The 24001-nt window shown below is 26.6% G+C and overlaps 2 protein-coding genes across 2 annotated transcripts; both read right to left on the bottom strand.

Moving 5' to 3' along the window:
* Nucleotides 1-1945: 1945 nt before the first annotated feature.
* Nucleotides 1946-3268, bottom strand: LOC101500059 (uncharacterized). Its single transcript, XM_004490311.3, has one exon. The coding sequence runs from the start codon at nt 2874-2876 to the stop codon at nt 2142-2144; it is 735 nt and encodes a 244-aa protein (XP_004490368.1). The 5' UTR covers nt 2877-3268; the 3' UTR covers nt 1946-2141.
* Nucleotides 3269-14194: 10926 nt separating this feature from the next.
* LOC101497019 (agamous-like MADS-box protein AGL104) lies at nt 14195-21843 on the bottom strand. Its single transcript, XM_027331791.2, has 11 exons — nt 21340-21843; nt 19810-19863; nt 19669-19701; nt 18745-18763; nt 17442-17503; nt 17292-17319; nt 17094-17155; nt 16890-16989; nt 16503-16553; nt 15941-16038; nt 14195-14979 (listed from the first exon to the last, which is right to left on the bottom strand). The coding sequence occupies exons 1-11, from the start codon at nt 21522-21524 to the stop codon at nt 14661-14663; spliced, it is 1011 nt and encodes a 336-aa protein (XP_027187592.1). The 5' UTR covers nt 21525-21843; the 3' UTR covers nt 14195-14660.
* Between the last annotated feature and the right edge of the window lie 2158 nt (nt 21844-24001).

Genomic DNA, 24001 nt, shown 5'->3' with positions numbered 1-24001 from the left:
TAAATAAATAGACTTTTATTAATGTTACTTTTTATATATTATTATTATTTTTATATATTTAGGCCGGCCTATAAATAATTGTGCACTTCAAAAGTATTGCATCTTCTTATTAACAAATAAAATATATATGCCGACCTATATATATTTTATTATTTATTAAAGCTATTTTTTTTTTATTATTATTATTATTATTTATTAATAATATTATTTCCTATTTTAAAGTCTGTCAATTATGCAATTACTCAGTAGTCGTTCTATATTTGGTAGCGATTCCATATTCGGTAGCCGTTCAATTAGACAATCACTCGTTCCATATTTGTTTGAGAGGTAATAATGGGTGCTTGTTTTAGTAAAAAATCTATTAAAGTTATTTATTATTATTATTATTATTATTATTTATTAATAATATTATTTCCTATTTTAAAGTCTGTCAATTATGCAATTACTCAGTAGTCGTTCCATATTTGGTAGCGATTCCATATTCGGTAATTGTTTCATATTCGGTAGCCGTTCAATTAGACAATCACTCGTTCCATATTTGTTTGAGAGGTAATAATGGGTGCTTGTTTTAGTAAAAAATCTATTGTTTGAAACTAAAAATTATTTTTTAGGGTTTAAATGGTGTTGGTATTTGTTTCAGATTTTTTTAAAAATTATTTTGTTAGAAAAATCATTTTTTGTTTAATATATATAGATATGTAAAATATAATATTTAAATGTTTTAATGTTAATAAAACTTTTAAATAAGCTTTCAGGTCATACCATACTCTTAAAAAGGTTAGGTTAGACCGGAAAAAAAAGTCTATGACCGTAGGTCAGACTTAAGCCAAAAAATTTAATCGTAGGTCAGACTCAGATCTTTCAAAGTCTGGTCTGACATATTCCCACTCCTAATCATTTGTTTCCATACTTAAGCCATATGCGATCAGATATATTATTATTATTATTATTATTATTATTATTATTATTATTATTATTATTATTATTATTGTGGAACAATTCAAAGGCAACAAGAGCATAATTCGTAATTTCCAGACCTCGTACAAAAGCACTCTAAAAAGGATCAATGATATGAGGTAAAACAGTCTTAAGTCTATTTGCAACAGTTTTAGTATTAATTTCTTTTAAGAATATTGCAAAGAGAAATAGGCCTAAAATCACTATGCATCTTAAGATTAATGCACAAATTATTAGGAAGAGTCGACAAGCGATAAGTATTAACTAAAATATTATAATTGAAATTTATAAATGTTATATAGTTTTTTATAGAGTTTTACACAAACTCACGCATAGTCGATAAGTTGAAAAAGTTAGAATTTTAATTATCACAAGTTTTATAATTTTCACAAGTCACAAATTTCATAAGTTTTTAGAACTTAACTTAATTCAATCAAATAAAATATATTCACTTTACGATTTTCATCTTTGTCAATAAAATTTTTTCTTAAACAATACATCAATTTTCTTATATTTGAACATTGTGTCACTAAAAAAATACACAAATTAATTAAAACGATTCACAATTAACTTAATAGGTAAAAGTTTGTTAACAAATAGTAGTTAAACTGCTAACTAAGTTTGTCTCTTAAAGATTAATTAATTTATCATTTGATATTAGATAATTTATTTATTTATAATTTATTTATATAAAGAGTTTGTTGTATTAATTTGATTATATTTTATTAGTATAAATTCTAATATTTTTCTATCTATTTTTTTTTTTCAATTGCATAATTTCTAATATATAATTCGCAATTACATGGATCAACCGCAAATATGGTATAACATTACGAATATTAAAGTTTCCCCAATGGTATTGCAGCCGCAATTGAAACCTGCATTTTTCCAAAATATAAAGGTATGTAATAATTTATAATCATATTTAACACTTAGTGAATAATTGAGAAATAACAACCGTGTTTAAAGTTTAAACATCCTTCAAGGTAAATATTTTCAAAACTAACATTGGGAAGATAACATCAAAATCGATTATAACTAGCGAATGGGAACAAAATAAGAAACTCAACTACATGACCAAGAACTACATTAATTAATCCTTAGCCATTAAAGTGTCTACAAACTTAATTAGAAAATTGCTTTGTCTTACTAACTAGAAATAACAGATTGGTTTCCCTAATCAATCAGCCACGAACTCTTCTGATAGGTTGCAATGGCATTACCCCAAAAATACCGGAAGGAGCAGATATCACACTGTTGCAATTCAAACAATTTACCCTGCTATTTGCACTCCCTACTATCTCATTCTCATTTTCCACATCAAGCTCACCACCACCAACATTGTTTCGATTGTTGTCCTTATTTTCTTCTGCTTCAAAACCATCATTATTAATAACAACAATTTTATCAATAGGAACATTATTAATCACTTCATGTGGACTTGTTGGTGGTGGTGATGCCAAATCTTCTTCTTCTTCTTCTCCTTCTTCTTGCTCTTTCTCTTGCTCTTGCTCTTCCTCTTGTTCTTCTTCTACCGCACTTGTCCTCATGAAATCATAATCGTCATGATCTAGCGGGACAAGTTGCAAGGTGAGTCTACCGTTTTCTCTATGTGCATGAAAATACTCATGATGCTTCACTTTCTCTTCTTTGATGATTAACCTTCCCTCATTAGTATAGTATCTTTTCAACACCCATGGCATGTGAGAAGCAAGGTTTTGAGTTTGAGCTAGGAAGTGTAAAGGAGGAGGGAACACCTTGTTTTTTCCCTTATTTCTAATGTTCTTAATCTTCTTGTCCACGGAAGGAGCATTGTGATCAATGTTAACAACGTTGTTTTCAGGTTGAAGATCGATGCAACTCTCGTAGCCAATGTAGTCGTCGTAGTTTGAAGAGTATGTTTTGGACCTGAAGGTCATGATTTGTTTGAAGATAATGTAGCTTCAAGGGATTGAAATTCGGATTTGTTAGTACGTTGAGATGGAATTAAGGAACTATAACATTAGGATGTGAAAATAACTATTCGGGGGTGCGAATAATGTAGCTTCAAGGAATTGAAATTTGGGTGTTAAGAAGGAACCAAGGAACTATATATAGAGGAGAGAAAAAAATTAAACAGTTGGAGTGTGAAAATGAATGATGAATAAAGGGTTTTAATTAGGGTGTGTTTTGAATGCAGAGATAGCAGGTAGAGGAAGTGAAGGAGTGGCTAGGTTTTCGTGAAGGTGGTGGCAATGAAAAAAAGTATGCAGAGACAGCTCATATGAGTTGAGTTTTATGTGGCTGGATTTATTATGAGTGTATTCTGATTCCGGTGATCAATATCCTGTGGAAATTTCAAATTTCAAAATTAGAAAACAAAGGACAAATCAATTAAAGAGGGCACATATTGATCACATTATTATATAAATACAATACTAGTATTAATATACTGTACAAAATTACTTTATTCAAAAATTTATTTCAAGAAAGGATATACTCGCAGCAATGCTAAATATAATTTTTATTTCCACTAATATCATGATACAGTATATATAAAATTACTTCAATGGACATCTGTTATTTTAGAAATAGAAGATTCAGATATATTAGTACTGACAACTTAAATGTGTTTTTAATTGAGAAAACACTAAGAGCATGTAATTTTATGATATATATATAAACAAACATATTTTAATTTTTTTTCAATAGCCATCATATTGCAATTTTAATATAGTTCTGGTATATTATATATTATTCATGCAAAAAATAAAATATATTATAATCTAAAACCTATACCTATATTTGATTACAATAATTTGTAGATCTTGATTCAATTTAATCATTTTGTTTTCTTATCTCTAATGGTGTTTTGTTATATTTATGAAATATTACTATTCTATAAAAAATAATATTTGATCACAACTTAATTATCAACGTTCCAATGTCTATTTTAGGTAATGATTCCTAATAATATACTAATTAATGAATACATTGTGCTTATTTTCCTTTTTGGGTCATGATAGTATGTGTTTATTTTCGCATAGAAGAATACTTAATTTTTAATATAAAACTTATATTTTTAATATACTAAAAAGTGTCTTAAAAATACATATAACATTACCATATTCTATATAATAGTTTTTACTCATTTTATTTGAGAAAATTAAATAAGAAATCACTTTTAAATTGCAAACTATTTTATTTTAAACAATTATGTGTTCCAGCGTTCAGACCGGTAATTTGCTTTTTTTTTTCTATTGCGTTATATAACATGCAATATGTTTTATTATATTTTTTTTGTTTAATTTGAATTTTTTGTATGATGTCTAATTTTGAATTTTTTTTATGATATATAACTTTTTTCAACTGTGATATAAGTATCCCAAAATTCAGTACACTAATTTAATAACTCATTTTATTTCTATTTAAATATTTTTATCACATTATTAATTTATTACATATTAATAGATTATATTATTATATTTTATGTCTTTCTATTTTTAGGTAATTTATAAGGTATAGACTAAACTTTTTCATTTTTTTTATACATACTACTTCAGTATTTCAAACACCAAATATATTGGATTTAACATCAATGATATATTTTCAATATATATAATAAGACCAGTAAATACATCAAATCAATTCAGATGAACAGATGATGGTATGAAATGCAGTTTGACCACACCCGTTAGCAGATGGGTTGAACCAAGTGTTAATTGGTATTTCATGCACTGGTCAATTTCAGGTGGTTTCCATGCAATGATTTCATCATAACTTGTACTTTTTGTACTTTCAGTTCTAATACACTTTATCACTTATTGGAAGGAGTTATTTATACATTTGTATATGATGATGAATCGATATATATTTGAAGTTATGGTTAAGTTGATAGAAAGACAGATTTTCTAAAGAATTATGGTCCTTCTAATATATTTAATGACAATTAGAGTTGATTTAATTTGGAATAAAAAAAAATACAAAAGAAGGGAGATATTAATGTTTAGATTCTGCCAATTATATATAGATACAGCTTTCATCCAAACATCAACATACATGCTAAATGACCATGACACATTGTTTGATTATATTATAACTATATACATTTATTTATTTTTTAATTAATTTTTATACTCTATCCTTTGGATTTTGCATTGTTACATTTTGAATTTCTAAAAGTACTATACTGTTACGAGGGTGGAGACTTGGTTTCACTATTTGTGAAAGTATTGATAACACACTAAAATACAATAAAAGTATAGTATTAATATGAAAGTGGAAACTTGGTTCGCGGTAAATCTGTACAGCTACTGCTAATCATATAATGAAATAGAAAATTGGAAATTCCGTTAACATATTTGCAATGAAAAAAATGGAATTAATATCACAAAGAACTAACAGAATAAATATAAAATATGATACAAAACATGTTTTCAAACAAAAACATAGAATACATAAAATTAACAATGAAAAAAATGGTTAAAATTTAATTAAACAGCATTGGGAAAAGGTGAAAAAAATAGTTAATTTAATTAAATATTGGGCAAGGTAATTAAATGTACCTCTAATCGATGAACTTGTAAAAAACAATGGGTTGTTAATGAGATTGAAGAACTCGATGCAAACAAAAAACCGTGTTAACGACACGACCTAGAACACGACAAGTACAAGAGATAGACAGAGTCGCACAGCGATATATTTATATATGGTTAAGATTACAGATCAACGTTAAAGGATACCTCGTTTTTCTGTCAATTTTGGGTTAGACAGAGAGACACGTAGGTAATGTAACACAGTAGTAAATAGTAACCAAATTTAGGAGATAATATATAATTTAACATAAAATCATCAAAGAAAATATTTAAAAATTGTTGTAAATTTTAATAAAAATATTGATATTTTTAGGAGCATGTTTTTGCATAGAATCCATAATATTTATTTTTTTTTATAAATTTTAATAAAAAATAATTGATATTCGGTAGAAATATAATTGATATACTTTTTACACGTAGACGGAATTCAAAAAAGAGATATAGTAGATCTTGCTAAAAAAATAATTTTTTATTTTTTATTTTTATACGTTACATCATCTCAATAATATATTCTAAAAACTCTTTCGACGTTTTAGTTTCACTATATTTTTCATCTGATTTTAGTTTTTATTTTGAATTTTAATTGTGTAAATACAGCTTTAGGATTTCTTAAAAAAAAATAAATCTTTTATCTTACAAAATATTTGTATTTTAATATTCTAAAAACTAAAAAAATGATAAAATCTTATATAAATGTAAGATTGTTTCAATAAAAATTAAACCAATTAACTTTATTATTAAATATAAAATAAATATTATATAATATTAATTATATTAATTTAATAAATAAATCTAAGATACAAATTTTAATGTCAAAATATGAATTAAATGATTCAATATTGAATTACAAAAAGAGGTTATATATAAATTTATCAAACCAAACAAAATAACTAAAATATAAAATATCGGTGATTATTGTTGATACGTTTAAAAAGTGTATGAGTAATTGTTAAATTTATCCATATAGATTTTTCTAAATCAATCTTAAAGACACTTTTCTTCCTCACTACTATACATTCAAAAGTTATCAATTGAATTTATTCTCAATAATTGGATAAATTATTTTCAAATCATTTAATGTTCTTTTTAGTTTTTAGTACAATTAAATTCGCGAAGATGGTTGGAATTTGATAAATATTAGTTATAAATTGAGAAATCATGTGAGGCAACTAGTGAGCACAGTGTTAACATGAGAAATATTAGTTATAAATTGAGAAATCATGAAACAAGTAGTGAACGCATTGCTAACATGAGTTCTTAGAGTGGTAAAATGCATGTACACTATATTTTCTTCTTCAACTAACAAACAAAAAATTCTATATCAATTTTTGACATTTTTTGTAGAACAACTGAAAAGTCTTATTTTATTTAAAAAAATAATATAAAGAACATGGATTTAAAAATGTCATGATTTTTGCTAAATAATTTTTCAATAGTTATTAACTTTTGAAAAATCCCTCATGATAGGTTTGCTTTATGTTTCATAACGTGTTGGTTTGGTCCTCTTTTCATGGTTCATGGTCTAGACGTTAAGTTAAGAAATGAGTTTATAGTTTAAAAGGTATAAATTTTGTTGGGTAATAGTTAGTTATGAGAGTTTATAACATTTTTTTTTGATAAGTTAATTCAATAAGTTTATAACTTATATGCTATAATTTTATTTTATTTTATTCTTATTATTGTATTTAGAATCAATTTTCAGCCTCTATAATTTATTTCTTATAATTTAAATACATAGTTTTGTTATAAAAATTTATATAACTTAAAATAGTTTTAATCAATAATAATTTATTTATTATAATGAAAATAAATAAACTAACTAATTAAAATAAAATATATAAGATTAATAACAATTTATTTATTTTAATTTTAAATTATTAATAAATAATTTAAATGTTAAAATATTTAATATTTTCAAGTAAATAATTTCTTTATTTTATTTAAAATAAATAAAATAGGTAAATAAATAAATAATATATAAGATCAATACCTTTTTAATTACTAAAAAAAAATTAAAATTACCAATTTAAAAAAATTTAAAATGTCCATTTATATCATTTTACATTTTTAAGTTCATTGAACAGTTAATTTTAGCAATCACTTTAATTAGTTTAACAACTATCAACTAATTTTACCAGCTATAATAGGTTCGAGTTGAAACAAGCTGAATTTTAAATGGCACATTAACTTTTTGTTTTTTTTAAATGGCACAACTATCAAATTTCAGCTAATTTTTTTAACTAATGTTTTAAAAATAAGACCAATCAACTCATGAGAGCTTCAAACCATAGTTTAATTGATTCAATCGATTGAACCATGATTGAATCGGTAAAACTGAATAATAGATAAATTAATAAAAACAGTGTTAAACTCTATAAATAGTTAAAATAAATTATAATTTATAATCTAAAATCAATAAAATTTATAAATAAAAATATAAAGAAAATCATTAACAAATAAAGTGAAAAAAGTGCATTGATGAAACATATAAAAAAAACAAATAATAATTTCAAAATAATTGAGTATTTATTCTCAAACAAAATCTTCTACAATTTTTTTGAACAAGAATCTTCTACAATTTTACAATATTAAATCAAGAAAATAATTTCTTCTTCTTCTTTACTTCACTTTTTTACAAAAAGTTCAACCATAACCACTTATAACGAGGAGGGTTACTAAAGTGTTGTTGTATTTTTATAGAAATTTCACTAGAAAAAGAGAGAGAAAAAATCAATCAAAAATCTAAAAAAAATATCTAATTTCTTGAACTCAACAGTTTTAAAAAACAACGTTTAGTCTGATTCAATTCTCGATTTGTTCTAGTTATGGCCAATTTTTTTCCAGTTTTTTGCTGCCCAACGGTTTTCAGTATTGAACCAACTCGAACTAGACCTCGATTCTAGGTTAAATTGGATGGTCAATTCATCGTTTGTGTTTGACATGACTTTTAAATACTGACTTATAATGAATCATTTATAACAATTCTCCACCTTAGTATTTGCCGTAAAATCAATCGTACATAATTCTCATTAAAAAATAAAACGAACATATACTTGCTTCAAAATAGATTATAAGCAAAAGTAATTAAATGACACATATTAAAAGATATTGTTAATCACATTGTTTTATTTAATCTCAATAAAAAATTAGGTATATTGCTTAAATTACTCTTAGTGACTAAAAATTTATTAAAAATATAAAAAAAGTTGTACTAAATGAGGGCTAGTTTAGAGGTATATATTTTCATTAAATAGGTGATAAATTATTGTTTCTTCCTTATATTTCATTCTAAGAAATATGAGCTAATTTTCATGATATTTTATTTCGAGTGTTAACAATATGAATCAATAAAAAAGATGAAAAAAAGAGAAAGAATAAATGGAGTTGGGATTACATTCAAATAATAAGATTACCTTATAATACAATGCAATAGTAAGATATAAATATAAAACTAAACTACCCTTAATGGAATACATAAGCCCAATAACATATAAGTCAAATAACATATTACTTAAGATCTCCTATCAAGTTTGATGCATTCAAAAAAACATGGAGTATTGAGAGTTTGTCAATCATACAAAAGATTTAATCCTAAACATATTTGCAACACCCGCTCAAACTAAACCAAATCAACTAATATCAAAACTAATAGAGTGGAACAATCAAAGCAATAGCATCAACCTATGAGAGGAACCGTGACACCCTAAATTCCAAAATGATATATATAATAATTTATATTATATTTCTATAAAAAAATTCAGCGGATAATTAAATTAAAACTCTTCCAAAGAAAAAAAAAACTTATGTAGATTATTTAGAATATCACATTTTTCAAAAATCAAAAGGACTACTTTAAACTTTTTTTCTCTAATAAAATAATGCAATCTCAATAAGCTTGATTTAAATATAATTACTTAATTTAATTCTAAAAACTTACTAGTACTTATAAGGTTTTTATACAAAAGTCGTTTAAAATTAAATAAGTAAAATACAATTTACAACTCTCACTCCCGGTATCACCTATCAGAGCGGGGCTTCTCTCAAACTTGAACTTCAAGAATTATTAACATGTAATAACTGCGATTTCACAAACGCATGGTTAAACCAGTCAAACACAAACAACGAAGGAGGTGAGTTTCGAAATTATGATGATAGTATAATACAAGTAAGAAGAACATGCAAACAATCATAATAGAATCGTATCATTACACAAACATTCCTCAAGAAAATATCACATTAAACAGTCAAAATCACTCAAGGAAAATCAATAAATTTCAGCATAACATCAAATCGTCTAAGAGAAATTATCACCACACATGATACATATTAATCACAAAAAAACAATCACAATAAAATACAATGATATGCATGAGCTTAGACTCTACTTCGCAATGTGGTACCATTCTAACTCTGAAGTACATGGTTAGGAGGCTTGATATTATGCCACCATCTCGGTGGACGGACAATTCAAATTGGCCTTGTCCTCATAGATCCCCTCAACTCAACTCGACAAACATATACGCGACAGTCGAGGTAAACGTGTGTTGCATGGTAGCTCCCAACATTTGGAGTGCGACCTCCAAGTCACCTAGGAATTCTCCACCAGAATTCCTTCAAGGTCTAACAATCTTGCCTTAAGGTTCAACAGTAGATCGTCACGATCAAGCTCATTCAGTTGTACTTCCCTGAAATCACTATGCTTGTCAGACCCTACCTATATGATGACAAAATAATCTCCACTTCACAAATTCTCAATATTTATTTTCTCCCCTCGTTAGCTTAGACTACTCCATTAAGAGCATCGTCTTTATGAATCATCACTATCTCATCAAGTATGAGGTACTTCAATATTCTCATCACAATTTTATAATATCATTAATCATACATAATCATGATCATCATATATACTCATCACAATTTTATAACATCACTATTATCAATCAAAAATCATCATTATCATCACGTAAGCATATATCATATCATGCATCCATCTTTTATTATCACATCACATAAATTTTTCTAATCAAACATATGCACATAATTTCATTCAACATCCAACATCACAATAATGACAAATATCAACTACCACACAAGTATCGAAAATTAAATCAATCAATACCTTATAACATTTCTATTTCATATTTTAACCTCACAGTTCTCATATATCACATTAATCAATTTATCTCTCAAAGGGCTACTGCGTACGTAGCGAGTCCTAGATGAATCGTTGAGAAATATGATTTTCCTGTTCATCTCACAATATATTATACTCATAAATTCAAACGCTCTTCTCCCCCCTTACCTTATTTGGACGCTTTCAAACACGAGTACGATTCTACGAGCAAACAATCTTTGTTCTTTATCTTTTTGTCCATCAATCGATCTAACTCGATAGTTTATGGGTAAACGTCAAAAATAAATTATGAGAAAATACTCTAAAAACTAAATTTCTAAATTCGGTCTAGGAAAATTACCATAAATCAGAAAAACCAATCAATGGATAATATAGCCACTTTTCACTCGATCGTTTTTGCGTTGGTTTTTACTCAAATCAAACTTACGGCGAAGAAGAACGGTGCAAAATAACGAAATCCGTAAACGGAGAAATCGGGTATTTTAGGAGAAATTCGGGTTGTTAAAAATCTGGAAAACTGTGTTTAATTGAATAGCTAAATGAGTAAAACAACATACTGAAATTCGGACAAAAACAGAGAAACTTTTCTGGGACAGTCATCGATGAACAATATCAATTTTCTTCTTTTTCTCTCAACGTGCGGTTGCCCTACTTTGTGTCCAGGTTACTCTCTCTTTCTCATGTCCTTCATTCTTGTTATTTTCAATTAATATATATATTTTTTATTTAATTAAATTTTACTCTTAAATATGTGTCTAATCCATAAAAAAATTTTTACTTCTTTCATTTATTTATTTTTTATTTTTTAAATAAAACAAACAATTGTCAAAACTATTTTTTTTAACAATTTTTTTTAAATATAATTTAATTACCAACGTATTACTAATATTTTAGAAGAAATATTTTATAAAATGAAGTCATTAAAGTAATTAATCTTTTAAAATACATTAATAATCAAAACCGTCATATTCAAAATAATCCCTATAGTAATACTTATTTTTCCAAATACTCAAATTAAAATATTACCATCGTTAGAGAGTAGTCGAAATTATAAAATAAATAAATATAACATCAACATTTTATATTAATTACTAAATCTTAATAATTATATATAAAATCACAATATCATAACATGTATATAAAAATAAAAGAAATCAAACACAATATCAATTCTATCTCAAGATGATTATTTATAAAAAAATAACTAAAAATAGAAAATAATTATAAATAATTGAAATATAACTACGTGCACACTTAACATCAGTCAAGCGCACAGAAAAATATTACATTAATTGGGTACACATATATACACGTAAAATCGCATAGTTTTTTTTTTTTTAAATATTACACTAAAATACTATTATTTTTTTAAAAAATATATCAATTAATAAAATATAATATTTATTATTTATATCGCACATTTAATCTAATATTTATAAAACTAGCACATAATAGAAAACACCTATATAACAAAAATCAATCCCAAAATCTATCAATATATATTATAAAATAATTTTAACATCAAATTAATTATTTAAAATTCTATTTAATTAATAAAATAGTTTATTATAAAATTTGGAGTGTTATAGGAACAATTAGAGAGAACAACTAAATCAAACCAAATTAAACCAAACCAAAAGAAAAAAGAGCATCAAGGAAAAAAAACAACTAAAAATGAAGAAGCAGTCAAATGGAAAAACCAACAAAGAAACCAAAAGAACCACAAAAAATAAACTTCCTTGTCTACAACATGTCCCAATCAGCCTCCTGCAATATCGACCTAAAAAATTAGAAGGATTGAAATCTTTTATAGAGGAGGCATACATGACTTGTGGTAGCTTCTATGCAAGATCAGATATTTGTGACCAGAAACAATGGTAGAAGGAGAAGTAGCAACAACTCCTTGCAAAATGCACATTCATCACTATCAAGCTCAATCCTCTCTCGAGGTTTTCCTTTGTGAGTAGCAAAAATAAATGGAGGAGTTGAGAAAATTCTTATTTCTGAAATTTGGATAAGAGTGGAACTTTAGTCTGAATTTTTCTATCAACAATTATTTAATTAACTACTAAATCAACTTTAAAAAGAGAAGTATTATGACCCCAAAACTCCATTTTAAAATATATAACAATTTATATTATTTTTGAGTAAGATATACATTAGTTTCAAATAGAGCATCCATTTTTTTTTTCTTTATATACAAGATTCAGAATGTCACATTCTTCGCTTTCAAAAAAACACTTGCATAAAAAATTTCTTTTAAAAATCTATTTAAATCAACTCATAATCAAGGTTTATCATTTAAACACTCCTAAGCATCAAATCATTAAAAAACTTAGAGTTTATTAACTTTCATCTTTAAAATTAACAAATTATAAAATGAAACTCATAGCCAATAATTTTACAAAATATAATTTTAGTTCATGACTCTAGAAAATACAACTTATGACTTTTCCACAAGGTATCACCTATCAAAACATGAATCACCAATTAACAACCTAAAATACCTACATTTCTGCAAACACACACACAAACAACGAAGAAATGAGTTTAAAAATCATGTTAATAGTATATTATAAATAATAATGACACACAAATAATTATAATAGAAGCATATCATAACACATCATGGTATATCCATGCCCTTAAGGAAATGATATAGTATTTTAACATCAAAATCACTCAAGGAAAATCAATAATTCATTGCAACATCAAATCATCTAAGATAAATTATTATTACCTTCAATAGACTTTAATCACACTAGAACAATTACAAGACAATACAATGCTATGCATGAGCTTAGACACATATACACGACGGTCGAGGTAATAATATTTTGTATGGTAGCTCTCGATATTTGGAGGTCTACATCGAAGTCACCTAGGAATTCTCCATCAAAATACTCCCAAGGTCTAATAGTTTTGTTGTAAGGCTAAACAAGAATCCTCCACGATCAAACTCATTCAGTTGTACATTCCCAACATTATTAGGCTTGTTAGACCTACCTATATGATGACAAGATAATCTTCATGTCAAATACAACTAACATCTTGTTCTTCCTGTTGTTTTCTTAGGTTACTCACTTAATTAAGAGCAACATCTTTAGCACAAGTTGAAATCACCACAATTTCATCAGCTGTAGGGTGATATCAATATACTCATGATATCAAAATCTTTAATATAATGAATTATTTATATTTTTTTGTTAACTTTAAAAAAAAAATTGGATGTACGAAGTCTCATTTTCAAAAGGCGACTTCTTGGATTAAAAATAAATAAATAAATTTTTTTAAGAAAGTCGTCATTATAAACTTGAGCTTTCTTAACAAAGTCGTCATTGCAAATAACGATTTCTAATTAAGTCAAAAAAAATAGGTAATTTAATATATAATTTTAAAAGTAAATACTTTGCCTATTTTTTTTTAAAAAATTAGTTTATTACAAAAAGATCCACATGACTTTTATTTTTATTTTTCTCGACACATATCCTACTAGGGTGAGAGAAGTGAGACACCCCACAAAGTTGACTAATATATAATATGAGAAATGGTCCCCTTATGACAACCATATGACAATCTAAGGTGGGATTCATAACATCAATAACAACAAGCTACAACTATGTTCTTGGTGGCATAAGGAGGAATTCACTTTACAATGCTAGAATTAATATCCTAAATCGCAAAATAAAAATTGTTGTTTCTTTCTTGCTATTCTATTTTTTTTTCCTTTGTAACAATTTGTTACGTTCCTAAGAAGAAGAAAAAGAAAAATCATATTATTTGTTTTGTTTCTTTCTGTCTATTCTAATTTTTTTCTCTGTAGTACAAGGATGATCGTAAGTATAGTTTCTATATATGCACATGATACGTACTCTTACACGTACCCAGCTAATATGAAAATTTGTAGCTGGCTAACGTACATCATATTTGTAACAAAAAGAAAAATTAATGATTGGACTTGGCTTCTTGATCTCGATAGCATATAGTAGTATATGTCATTGAGCATGAAGCTGATGATTAGGTTGTTTACATTGATCATATTCTGCTGATTCATTTTTGGGGGGTTCTACTTGTGAGGCAGTAATTGGCATGTTGATTTGTCCATGTGGCATCATATCTTGGATGTGATGATCAGTTCTCACCATGTCATGTTGAATATGATGATGAGGAGGAGGATATAATGTGTATCCTTGAGGCCATGCTTGAAGGTTTCCATCGTTTGGATTTGTCACGTGGCAGTCTCCTATACCTCGTGGATCAACGTTTGAACTCGTCCCTTGTGAAAATGAACCATACACAGTAGATGATAAATCCCTAAATACATCATCAATTAGTAAAGATTAACCATAGATTTATTATTATTATTATTATTTTGTTTTCTAACTACACCATTCAAATAATATTATATACAATATCTTAAAGCATTAGTTCCACTTTTTATTTATGATAATAAAAAATACATCCATAATTAATAAAAATAATTTGGTAAAATGAGTGTTATCGTTTTTTTAATTATTGTATTGCCTTAAATATATATTTTGTTCATATAAATTAGTGTTATTTTGATATTCGCCCTTGTAAGTTTTTTCTGTGAATTTAACTATGAATATTTAAATTTATTTTTAAATAGTTTTTGTTGTAAGTGACTTTTAAAAAAAGTGAGATGACAAACGGAGAAGAGACAAATATACAAAAAGAATGTGAATTTATAAAGTCAAAAATAAAAAAAGCGCGAACTTACATAAATGTATCAATTATATATATGCTTTTATTTAATTTTTATTCTCGTAAGTTTACGCATTTTTATTTTCGTTCCTTTTTAATTTGTCATCTCAACTTTATTTAACGGTCACTAATAGTAAAAATGATTTTAAAATAAATTTAATTTATACAATTAAATTTATATAAAAAAAATACAAAGACAAAAAATATCACTAACTTACATGAATTAAACATATATTTAAATTTATTACATTTCTTAATATACCCACAAATCTTAATCAAAACTCATTTTAGAATAGAAGGAGAACAAAATACTTTTCCAATTAAGTTTGTGTAATTTGTATCAAATGCGAAGATACGGATATAATTTTTGGAGTATGGAGTATAATTTTGGATATATAACAAATCCCTAGCTTAGACTACTTTCCGTCAATATGCAAAACATTCTCCAATTGAGAGTCTGCTAAATGTTCCAACAATCTCAAATAAAATTTACTATTCTATAAATAAGAACAATCATTAATAAAAAATCACTGAATTAAGAAATTAAAACCTGAGAGGATCCATAGGAGCGGATGCATCAAAAATATGGGAATGATTTTGACTACCATCCTGCAGCCAACCTACGTTCTCGAAAGAGGTCGGCATCCCCTGCCATAGTTTTTGCAATTTAATTAATTACAAATAATAAATCTTTATTTGAAACTACTGATATTAATTTATGGCTTCAATATGTACGCCTTTTTTTTTATTAGTTCTGATAAAATTTTGTTTGATCTTCGTCTTTGTAAATATTTTTATTATATTTTTACTTTTATTGTTTTATTTCTGTCTTCACAAACTTAGTTTTTATTAAAATTGGTTATTACAATTCATTATATTGTAAATATTTAAAAGACTAAAGTCAAATATAATATACATTGTCAAATCTCATTGTAATAAAAATTAATTTTAAAGAGATTTAAAACAAAACAAAAAGATCCAAAAACTAACAAAAAAAAAAAATTTACGAGGAATAATATAAAACAAAAAAATTTATTAAAATAAAAAAATGCATAATTATAAAGACTAAATATATATTTAAGTGTTAATTATTAATAATTGCATTTAATTACCTGAATACCAGTTGGATCATACGTAGATAGATGATTGTTCAACAAAATTTCCTGCAACCATGAGTAAACAAGCATGTTTAAAAATAAATAATCATAATTAAAGAAAATGTAGTTTTTAGTGATAGCACGCATATAAATATCGCACTTCAACATAATTTTTATTTTCTGTTAAACTCATAAAATGAAATGAAGTAGTCATTTTTCTTTCCATTTGTGAATGAAAATCATTTTATATACAAATGGATAGAAAAATAATCACTACTAAATGTTGGTGTGCTCCATTTGGATGGGATCTCTAAAAAAAATCATGTTTGTTGTAAACAATCCAATAAAGAGTTATAAAAAGCTTAAAATTAGAGGAAAAGATTTGTATGATTATTATCAAACCTTTCTCTGCATTACACGGGCCAAGGTTTCTACTACGTTTTTTTCACTGGTTTCAAGTTCTGCCATAGATGTCATCTTTAATGGGTCGGGTTCGTACATCCTGTATCCGTGCTGAACATTAGAACTTTTGTTTAACAATTAATGTATACTTTGGACAATATTATAATAAAAATTAATCATCGACTATATTTGCTAACATGTAACCTTATCTGCTCCTCTGCTATTTGAAGTTGTTGTTGTAATCTACTAACTTCTTGTTGGAGTTCCTAATTCAAGAAAATATTTTAAAGACCATCAATAATACAGAAAAGAAATAAGTCTAATTAATCTAAATGATAAATCTCGGAGTAAACATATAATTTTGATTTTCAATTGAAATATAAAATGGTAACATGTTCTGACCTCAATTTCTGAGTTAATGTCTCCCGGACTTGATTGAAGCAGTTGGTGAAACAATATAGGAAAGGAAAAAACACAAGTTTAGCACTATTAATTTGACCATAAAAAATTATATGGTAAAGTAATCGAAATAAACTTCAAAGATTTACGAACTTGGACATATGAAGAGCTATGTCATTTTCACTCCTCAATTGCTGAAGCGTCCTCAGCAAAAACTGTAAAACGCAAAATAAAATTATAAACTATTCATTTTTGTACCAAATACAAGTGCAGCTCTGTATTTTAATTTAAAATAATAATGGTAACATAGTCTTTGACACACACTTTTCATCACAACATTTTTTAATAATTAAAATTGATATAGATCCTATTAAATTTATTTAAACTTATATGATTTGATGGGATCCTAGTAAACTTTATCAATAAAAGAGAGTAGGTTGAAAAGAGAGTGTTAGAGAGTATAATGTTAGTATGCTCCTTTAATTTAAAAACAATATACTATTTTTTTAAAGGTCTATATTAGATTTTTGAGATGATCAAATGATCATTTACGATCAACTTGTTTTTTCGTTCTAGTTTTTTTTGTATATATTGTTAGATAATAGTCTATTAGATTTATCTATTGGATCTTTTATATTTCTAAGTTCATAGTGTAATCTTTTGTGCTTTACCAATTTTTCACTTGTGTAACTCTTTTGTTTTTCTATTTTTCTCTTTAGTTGTATCAATTTATATTGTTAATATGATGTCTACTTCTAGAATTTAGTTCGTTCCTCCTTAAACTTATTTCGATTACTCTGTTGTCGAGTCCCAAAAGTTAGGGACCCAAAAGTTAGGTAATGTAATTGTCTTGCTTGGCTTCAACTCATGTTTTGGTTTGTTTCTCTTTCTCACTATATTTGAGATTATTATGTTGAAATTGTAAGATAATATATTATTGAGTTTATAATATGTTATTGTGCTTTTTATTATAATAAGGTTTAGGGTAGTTCTAATTTTTATGTTGAAGAGCGAGATTTGTGAAGGTGTTCGTTCTATATATTTAGTTTCAGTGAATTTGATTTGTTGGAGGTGAACTAGATCAAAGTCGAACATTTAATTTGGTGAGTGTCAATAATTTTTTATTTGAAGAGCTCCACAATTTTTTTTTTGTAAAATAGTTTTCCTTTGCAAGATGAAAGCCTGCAGCTGCACAATTTCCAATTTAATAATTTAATCGTTTTATGTTTTCCTATATATTCGTTAGGTAACTCTTATTTTCATAACTTTAATTAGTTAATCTTATTAGAACTCTTGCCTATTTATTTTTTCTCTTCTTCTTCTTCTTCATTGAATGATATAATTAACACATATAAGTAGCAGCAAGGACAATACATCTGACCATGTTAGATTGAAATATTTATTCAAATTTTCAGGAGAGATAAATATTTACATAGATGTAGTTAGTGAGATTTACCTCCTTGTTCTGAATATTCCTGCAAATAAATAAATAACAAAAAAAATTAGAAACATTAAAAAGGCTACCTTCTAGTATGATCTTAGTTCAATGGTGGACCTAATGTCCTGACATTTATTTTATTTTGGGTTAAATATAATTTTGATCATTTATTTTTAACTTAATATTTGTTTTGATTATTTTTTTTTTAAATTTTAATCATTTATCTTTTATAATAATATATTTTAATCATTTTCATCGTAACTCTTTCAAACAATTATATAACTATTGTTATAAATTATCGAGATAAAATTTCATATCAATTATAAAATTAAGTGTACAATCTTAACAAAGATGAAATGACAATACACTAAACTCTTATATATGTTATTCATTTTAATGTTATTCATTTCAATTAGTTTACATATGTTTTAAAACATACAAAAAGAATTTTTTGAAGTACAAATCTATTATTGCATTAAATGTATGTTTTTCTAAAATAATATTATATTGATACATATTGACAATTGTTACAAGAAATTTAAATAACATAATGTCGTTATAACATTTGTTGTGATTGTGACAATGACTAAAATACACTTGTAAACAATAAAAGATCTAAATAAATCAAAATAAAGATAAATGACAAAAATAATATTATGTAAAATATAAAGGACCAAAATTATATTTAAGCCTTTTATTTTTTTATTATGAGTTTGTAATGCAATTTAAGATTCACCATCATAACAGATCGGACAAAATATATTATGCGGAAATACAATATCAGCAAAAACAAACTATTTGCAAAACAGCCAAACAACTAAGATTAAACCCCACCGACACAACTACAAATTTGGGATGCATATATTTCGTTGCTTAAATAAAAAACAAAAAACAAAGAAAGAGTAATAAGAGGCATAAATAAGATAATTGTTGAGGGTATACCTGCGGTAGGGTAGCTCAGGAAAACTTACGGCACTGCAAGAAACAAATTACTATAAATAATCAAATTAAAAAGTCAAATGTGTTTAAAAGTTTAGAACCACTATAACTCATGCAAAATGAAGTTATTTGTTTAGAACATACTTCTCTCTTTCTTGATCAGGAAGGTTAATGTAACGAGTAAAAACATCCTCTATCCTGATCACCACAACAATAACAATATCATTATGAGCATTATACATAACATTGATCATATAGTCATCAATTTTAAGACTCAAAATATAAAACAAAATAAAGATTATATGAATGCAACAATGGGCGCTTTTCTTTCACATTCAATGAACACGATCTTAAACTCCAGTAATTCATTTTGATTATCAAACAAAAAAATAGAACCTTATTACAAAGGCGGGGAAGTTTAACCTATGTCAAAGAAGAGACCATAGGGGATAAAATAATTTAAATACAAAAAGTAAATAATGGTTACAACAAGTATATATAGGTTTCTGACTAAAAAATGAAGTATATATAGGTTTCAAGGTTTAAAAGTTTTCTTAAAAAAAAAGTCATAAACAATGAAAGTTGAGAGATTCAAAATCAGATTATTAGCCAATCTAATCATTTAGGTTAGTGCCACACTTTAAAACTTTCCGCGCCTCCGCGAACATGATTAAGTATATATAGCTTTAAAGCATTTCATTTTTATTTTCTTCCATAAAACCGTTACAATTAATTAATAACTAACCGAGAAAAACTCAATAATAAAATGTCCAGGAAAATACTGGTTTGTATGAGAAGGAAACAAACTAAAAAGAACCAAGATTATCGAATACATCACTTTAACACCTATATACCCATGATTTCCTTAAAATTTGGAACTGACTTTTTGACTAACTATTTATAACAAGACAAGTTATCATTGTTGCATTTCTTTAAAAAAATATTTCTTACCATTTAGCATCATCAAAAGCTCCACAATATTTTTTAAAGAGCGACACAGATACCATCAGAAGTTCATATACATGAGATTATGAGTTTAAATTCAAGACTGTGATGTTTAATAAGTAATTTTAGTATTTATCAATTGAGCTGAAATTTGAAGATGAATTAACCATTGATAAAGAGAATTATTATTGTTATTATGTATCATTACCTGAAATTCGTTAATTTTTAGATAATTATTTGACACTGCTTTCCAATAAATTATGAAAGCCAACAATGATTTCAAGGAAAATATTAATATACAGTATAACTTGGTCAAGATCCTAATCCATAGGATAAAAGTGTAGAACACACAAAAATACAGCTGCTGCAAACCATTGCATCTAAGCATAACCTACTTGTAATCATGCTTTGAATTGTTGTCTACAACCGCAATTACAATTGCAATATCAGATTTTGAAGTTTGTGCAACGGGCATGACAACCGTAATTTAGGTCACATCAGCGGCATTCTTGCGTAATATAAAGATTTGCTATAACCGCAGTCGCGACTACAATCATAATTTAAAACCATCTTTATAATCTTAAATAATCTAAATTTTCACAAAATCTATCAAAAACATTCAATCCTTCAATTGTCCGCAGAATAAATTGATTAATAAATTAAACTAAATCTATAATATATAGTTTGCAAAAGAAAAAAAATATGATGAAAAGGGTGCAATATGCGTACCTTCTTTTACCGGAAAAGTGACTAAGACGATTTGAAGGAGAAAACATTATAAGGGCAATATCAATATCACAAAGGACTGATAATTCATACGCTTTCTTGATGAGGCCATTTCTACGTTTCGAAAATGTAACTTGTCGATTCGTTGTGTTCTCTATTCTTTTTATCTCAAGTTTAACACGACCCATCTCGATGATTTATCGTATATCAACTCTAATTAAACTGTGTGCATGCAAAAAGAAAAAAAGAAAATGTAGAATCCGTTTGAGAAAATCTAAGATGCATTCTTTTTTTTTTTAACAAGAAAACAAAAAACAAAAATTATAAATGGGGACTTGCATGAAGAACCTTAAAAGAAGGAACCGTTAGATAGGAGAGAAAGGGAAGGTAATGGTTATAAATGGTGAGCGAGGAGAAAAGGGAGGGAGGCGGAGAGATTTATGAGTTTGTAAGGGAAAGGGTCGCAGTTGCTTTGGCTCATTTCTTTCTTGATGAAGCACAATCAAGCCAAACAAACCATTAACCAATCAAGCCAAACAAACCATTAATTTATGATTTTATAATCATATAAAAATTGTTTTATTTTGTGCATTTTTTGCAAAAATTATTAAGAATTTGATTATCAATGTCCTATAAAAAAAATATTCGATAGAGAGCAAACATTTTTCACCACATGCAACAATAATAATAGAATTGTTTAATATTATCATGCATTAAAAATATTATATGTTTCCAATAACTTCAATATAATTGAAGTAATTTATACTTTTAGTATGCATTTGGAGTAATTCTTATATTCCTTTTAATATATTTGATCATAAAAAAAACATCAATAATATTATAAAACTTGATTTTGTTCAACCTTAAATATCTTTAATAAATTAAAATTCTTCTCATAAAATTTCACCTTTAAGATTGAAACACCCCATTGTCTCATTGGTGGAATCCAAGTTACTAATCCTAATAAATTTTGAATCAAATAAATTTAGAAACATGACTTCATATATAATAATCACTACTAGAAAAAACGCTTTTAGAGACCACATTTTCGGTCACTAAATGGAGAAAATCGGTCATTAAATCCAATAGCGACCGAATTAGTGACCAATTTAAATCAGTTGGTAAACTGCTAGTCGCTAGCTGTTGCGACCAAATCAGCGACCGAATTTAGTGACCGATTTAGCGACCGAATTTAGTGACCGATTTAGCGACCGAATTTAGTCACTCAATTTAGTGACCGATTTAGCGACCAAATTTTGTGACTGAATTTGGTGACCGATTTTGAGACTAATTTAGCAACCATTTTGAATTATTATTTTTATTATATATTTAGTCACCAATTCAGTCTCTAAATGTTATTTTTTTTAATTCATTATTTTTCATATCCAAAAGAACAATAAAAACAGTTTTTTAATTTTATTTCAATATCTAAAAAGTTCATACACCAAAATCATTTAAAAGCATTAATTATTTCACCATATATAACTAAAGAATATAACATATTTACGTAACATTTCTAAGTACTCAGAATAATAGAGATAAAACTAAAATCTTAGTATAGTTTGCCTTCACAATCTTGTACACATTACTAGTTTGCCTTCACACCAATAAAAGTACACCCCATAAGATAAAAACCATTCAAAATAATAAAATAAACAAACTAACATAGCAATTACAAATTAAAAAAAAATGCCAAATACAATATTTCTTTTATTCAATTATATAAAAAAAAACTAACAGATATAATCAATGGAAAACTGTCTCTATGTTGTACTGCAGTGGTAGCACTAGTCATTAGCAAAGTAAACAGATATAATAAGTGGAAAGCTGCAACTTCATCTCTGAAGTGTTTGAGGAGGTTCTCAATGCTCATAATACCTCTATGATCTTCATTATCCCTGACTTGTACACTCACCTGAAACAATGAAACAACTCTTAATTTCATATTGGGTATAAAAAGACTCAAAAGAAGCCACAACATTAAAAACACATGGGGAAGTTACCATAGAAAAAGTTTATATAAAAACACATGTAACAAACTCAATATACAAATTGGTTCAACCATTTGGCGCTGCAGACAACCTCAACATGTATCACTACATGAGTAATTTGTAATTTGAAAAGGCAGAAAAATGTTATCTAATGATATGGAGTATACATCATCACCCCAATCTAGTTGTGTACAACAGAATAAAGCCAAGGGTCAGAGCTATGTACCTGCATTGCATAAGCTTGTGATTTCTCGGACAAAATGTTGAGAACACATTCAGCAAGCCATTGAACATTGAGAGGAAGCTCAAATAATTTCTGCCACAACTCCCTTCATGTTTACCTTTAAGTCACAAGTGTTAAGCAATTACAAAGAGTAATCAGAGGTGAAAAAGCATTCGAGCAAAATCGTAAAGCTTAACTTAGTAGTTTTATTACCTTCAAGCTTTGAAAAGGATTGAAGCCTTTGAACTCCAACGTCACAGTAACACCAAATCTAATCAAAATCAAAATACAGCCAGTAGCAAACCAAAATACAGTCAACAATTGAACTAATTTGATAGTCGAGATATATACTCAAAAGTCTAAATTGTTAGATTAATCCTATAATGATGTTTGCTTGCAGATAACAGAAATAGATCTCCTATAGAAATTACACATTGCAACTGTTGAGACC

This window comes from Cicer arietinum, chromosome 2 (genome assembly GCF_000331145.2).
Source record: "Cicer arietinum cultivar CDC Frontier isolate Library 1 chromosome 2, Cicar.CDCFrontier_v2.0, whole genome shotgun sequence".
Lineage (NCBI taxonomy): Eukaryota > Viridiplantae > Streptophyta > Magnoliopsida > Fabales > Fabaceae > Cicer > Cicer arietinum.
Note: the sequence above shows the minus strand (reverse complement) of the source record. Positions and strands in the feature narration are given on the sequence as shown.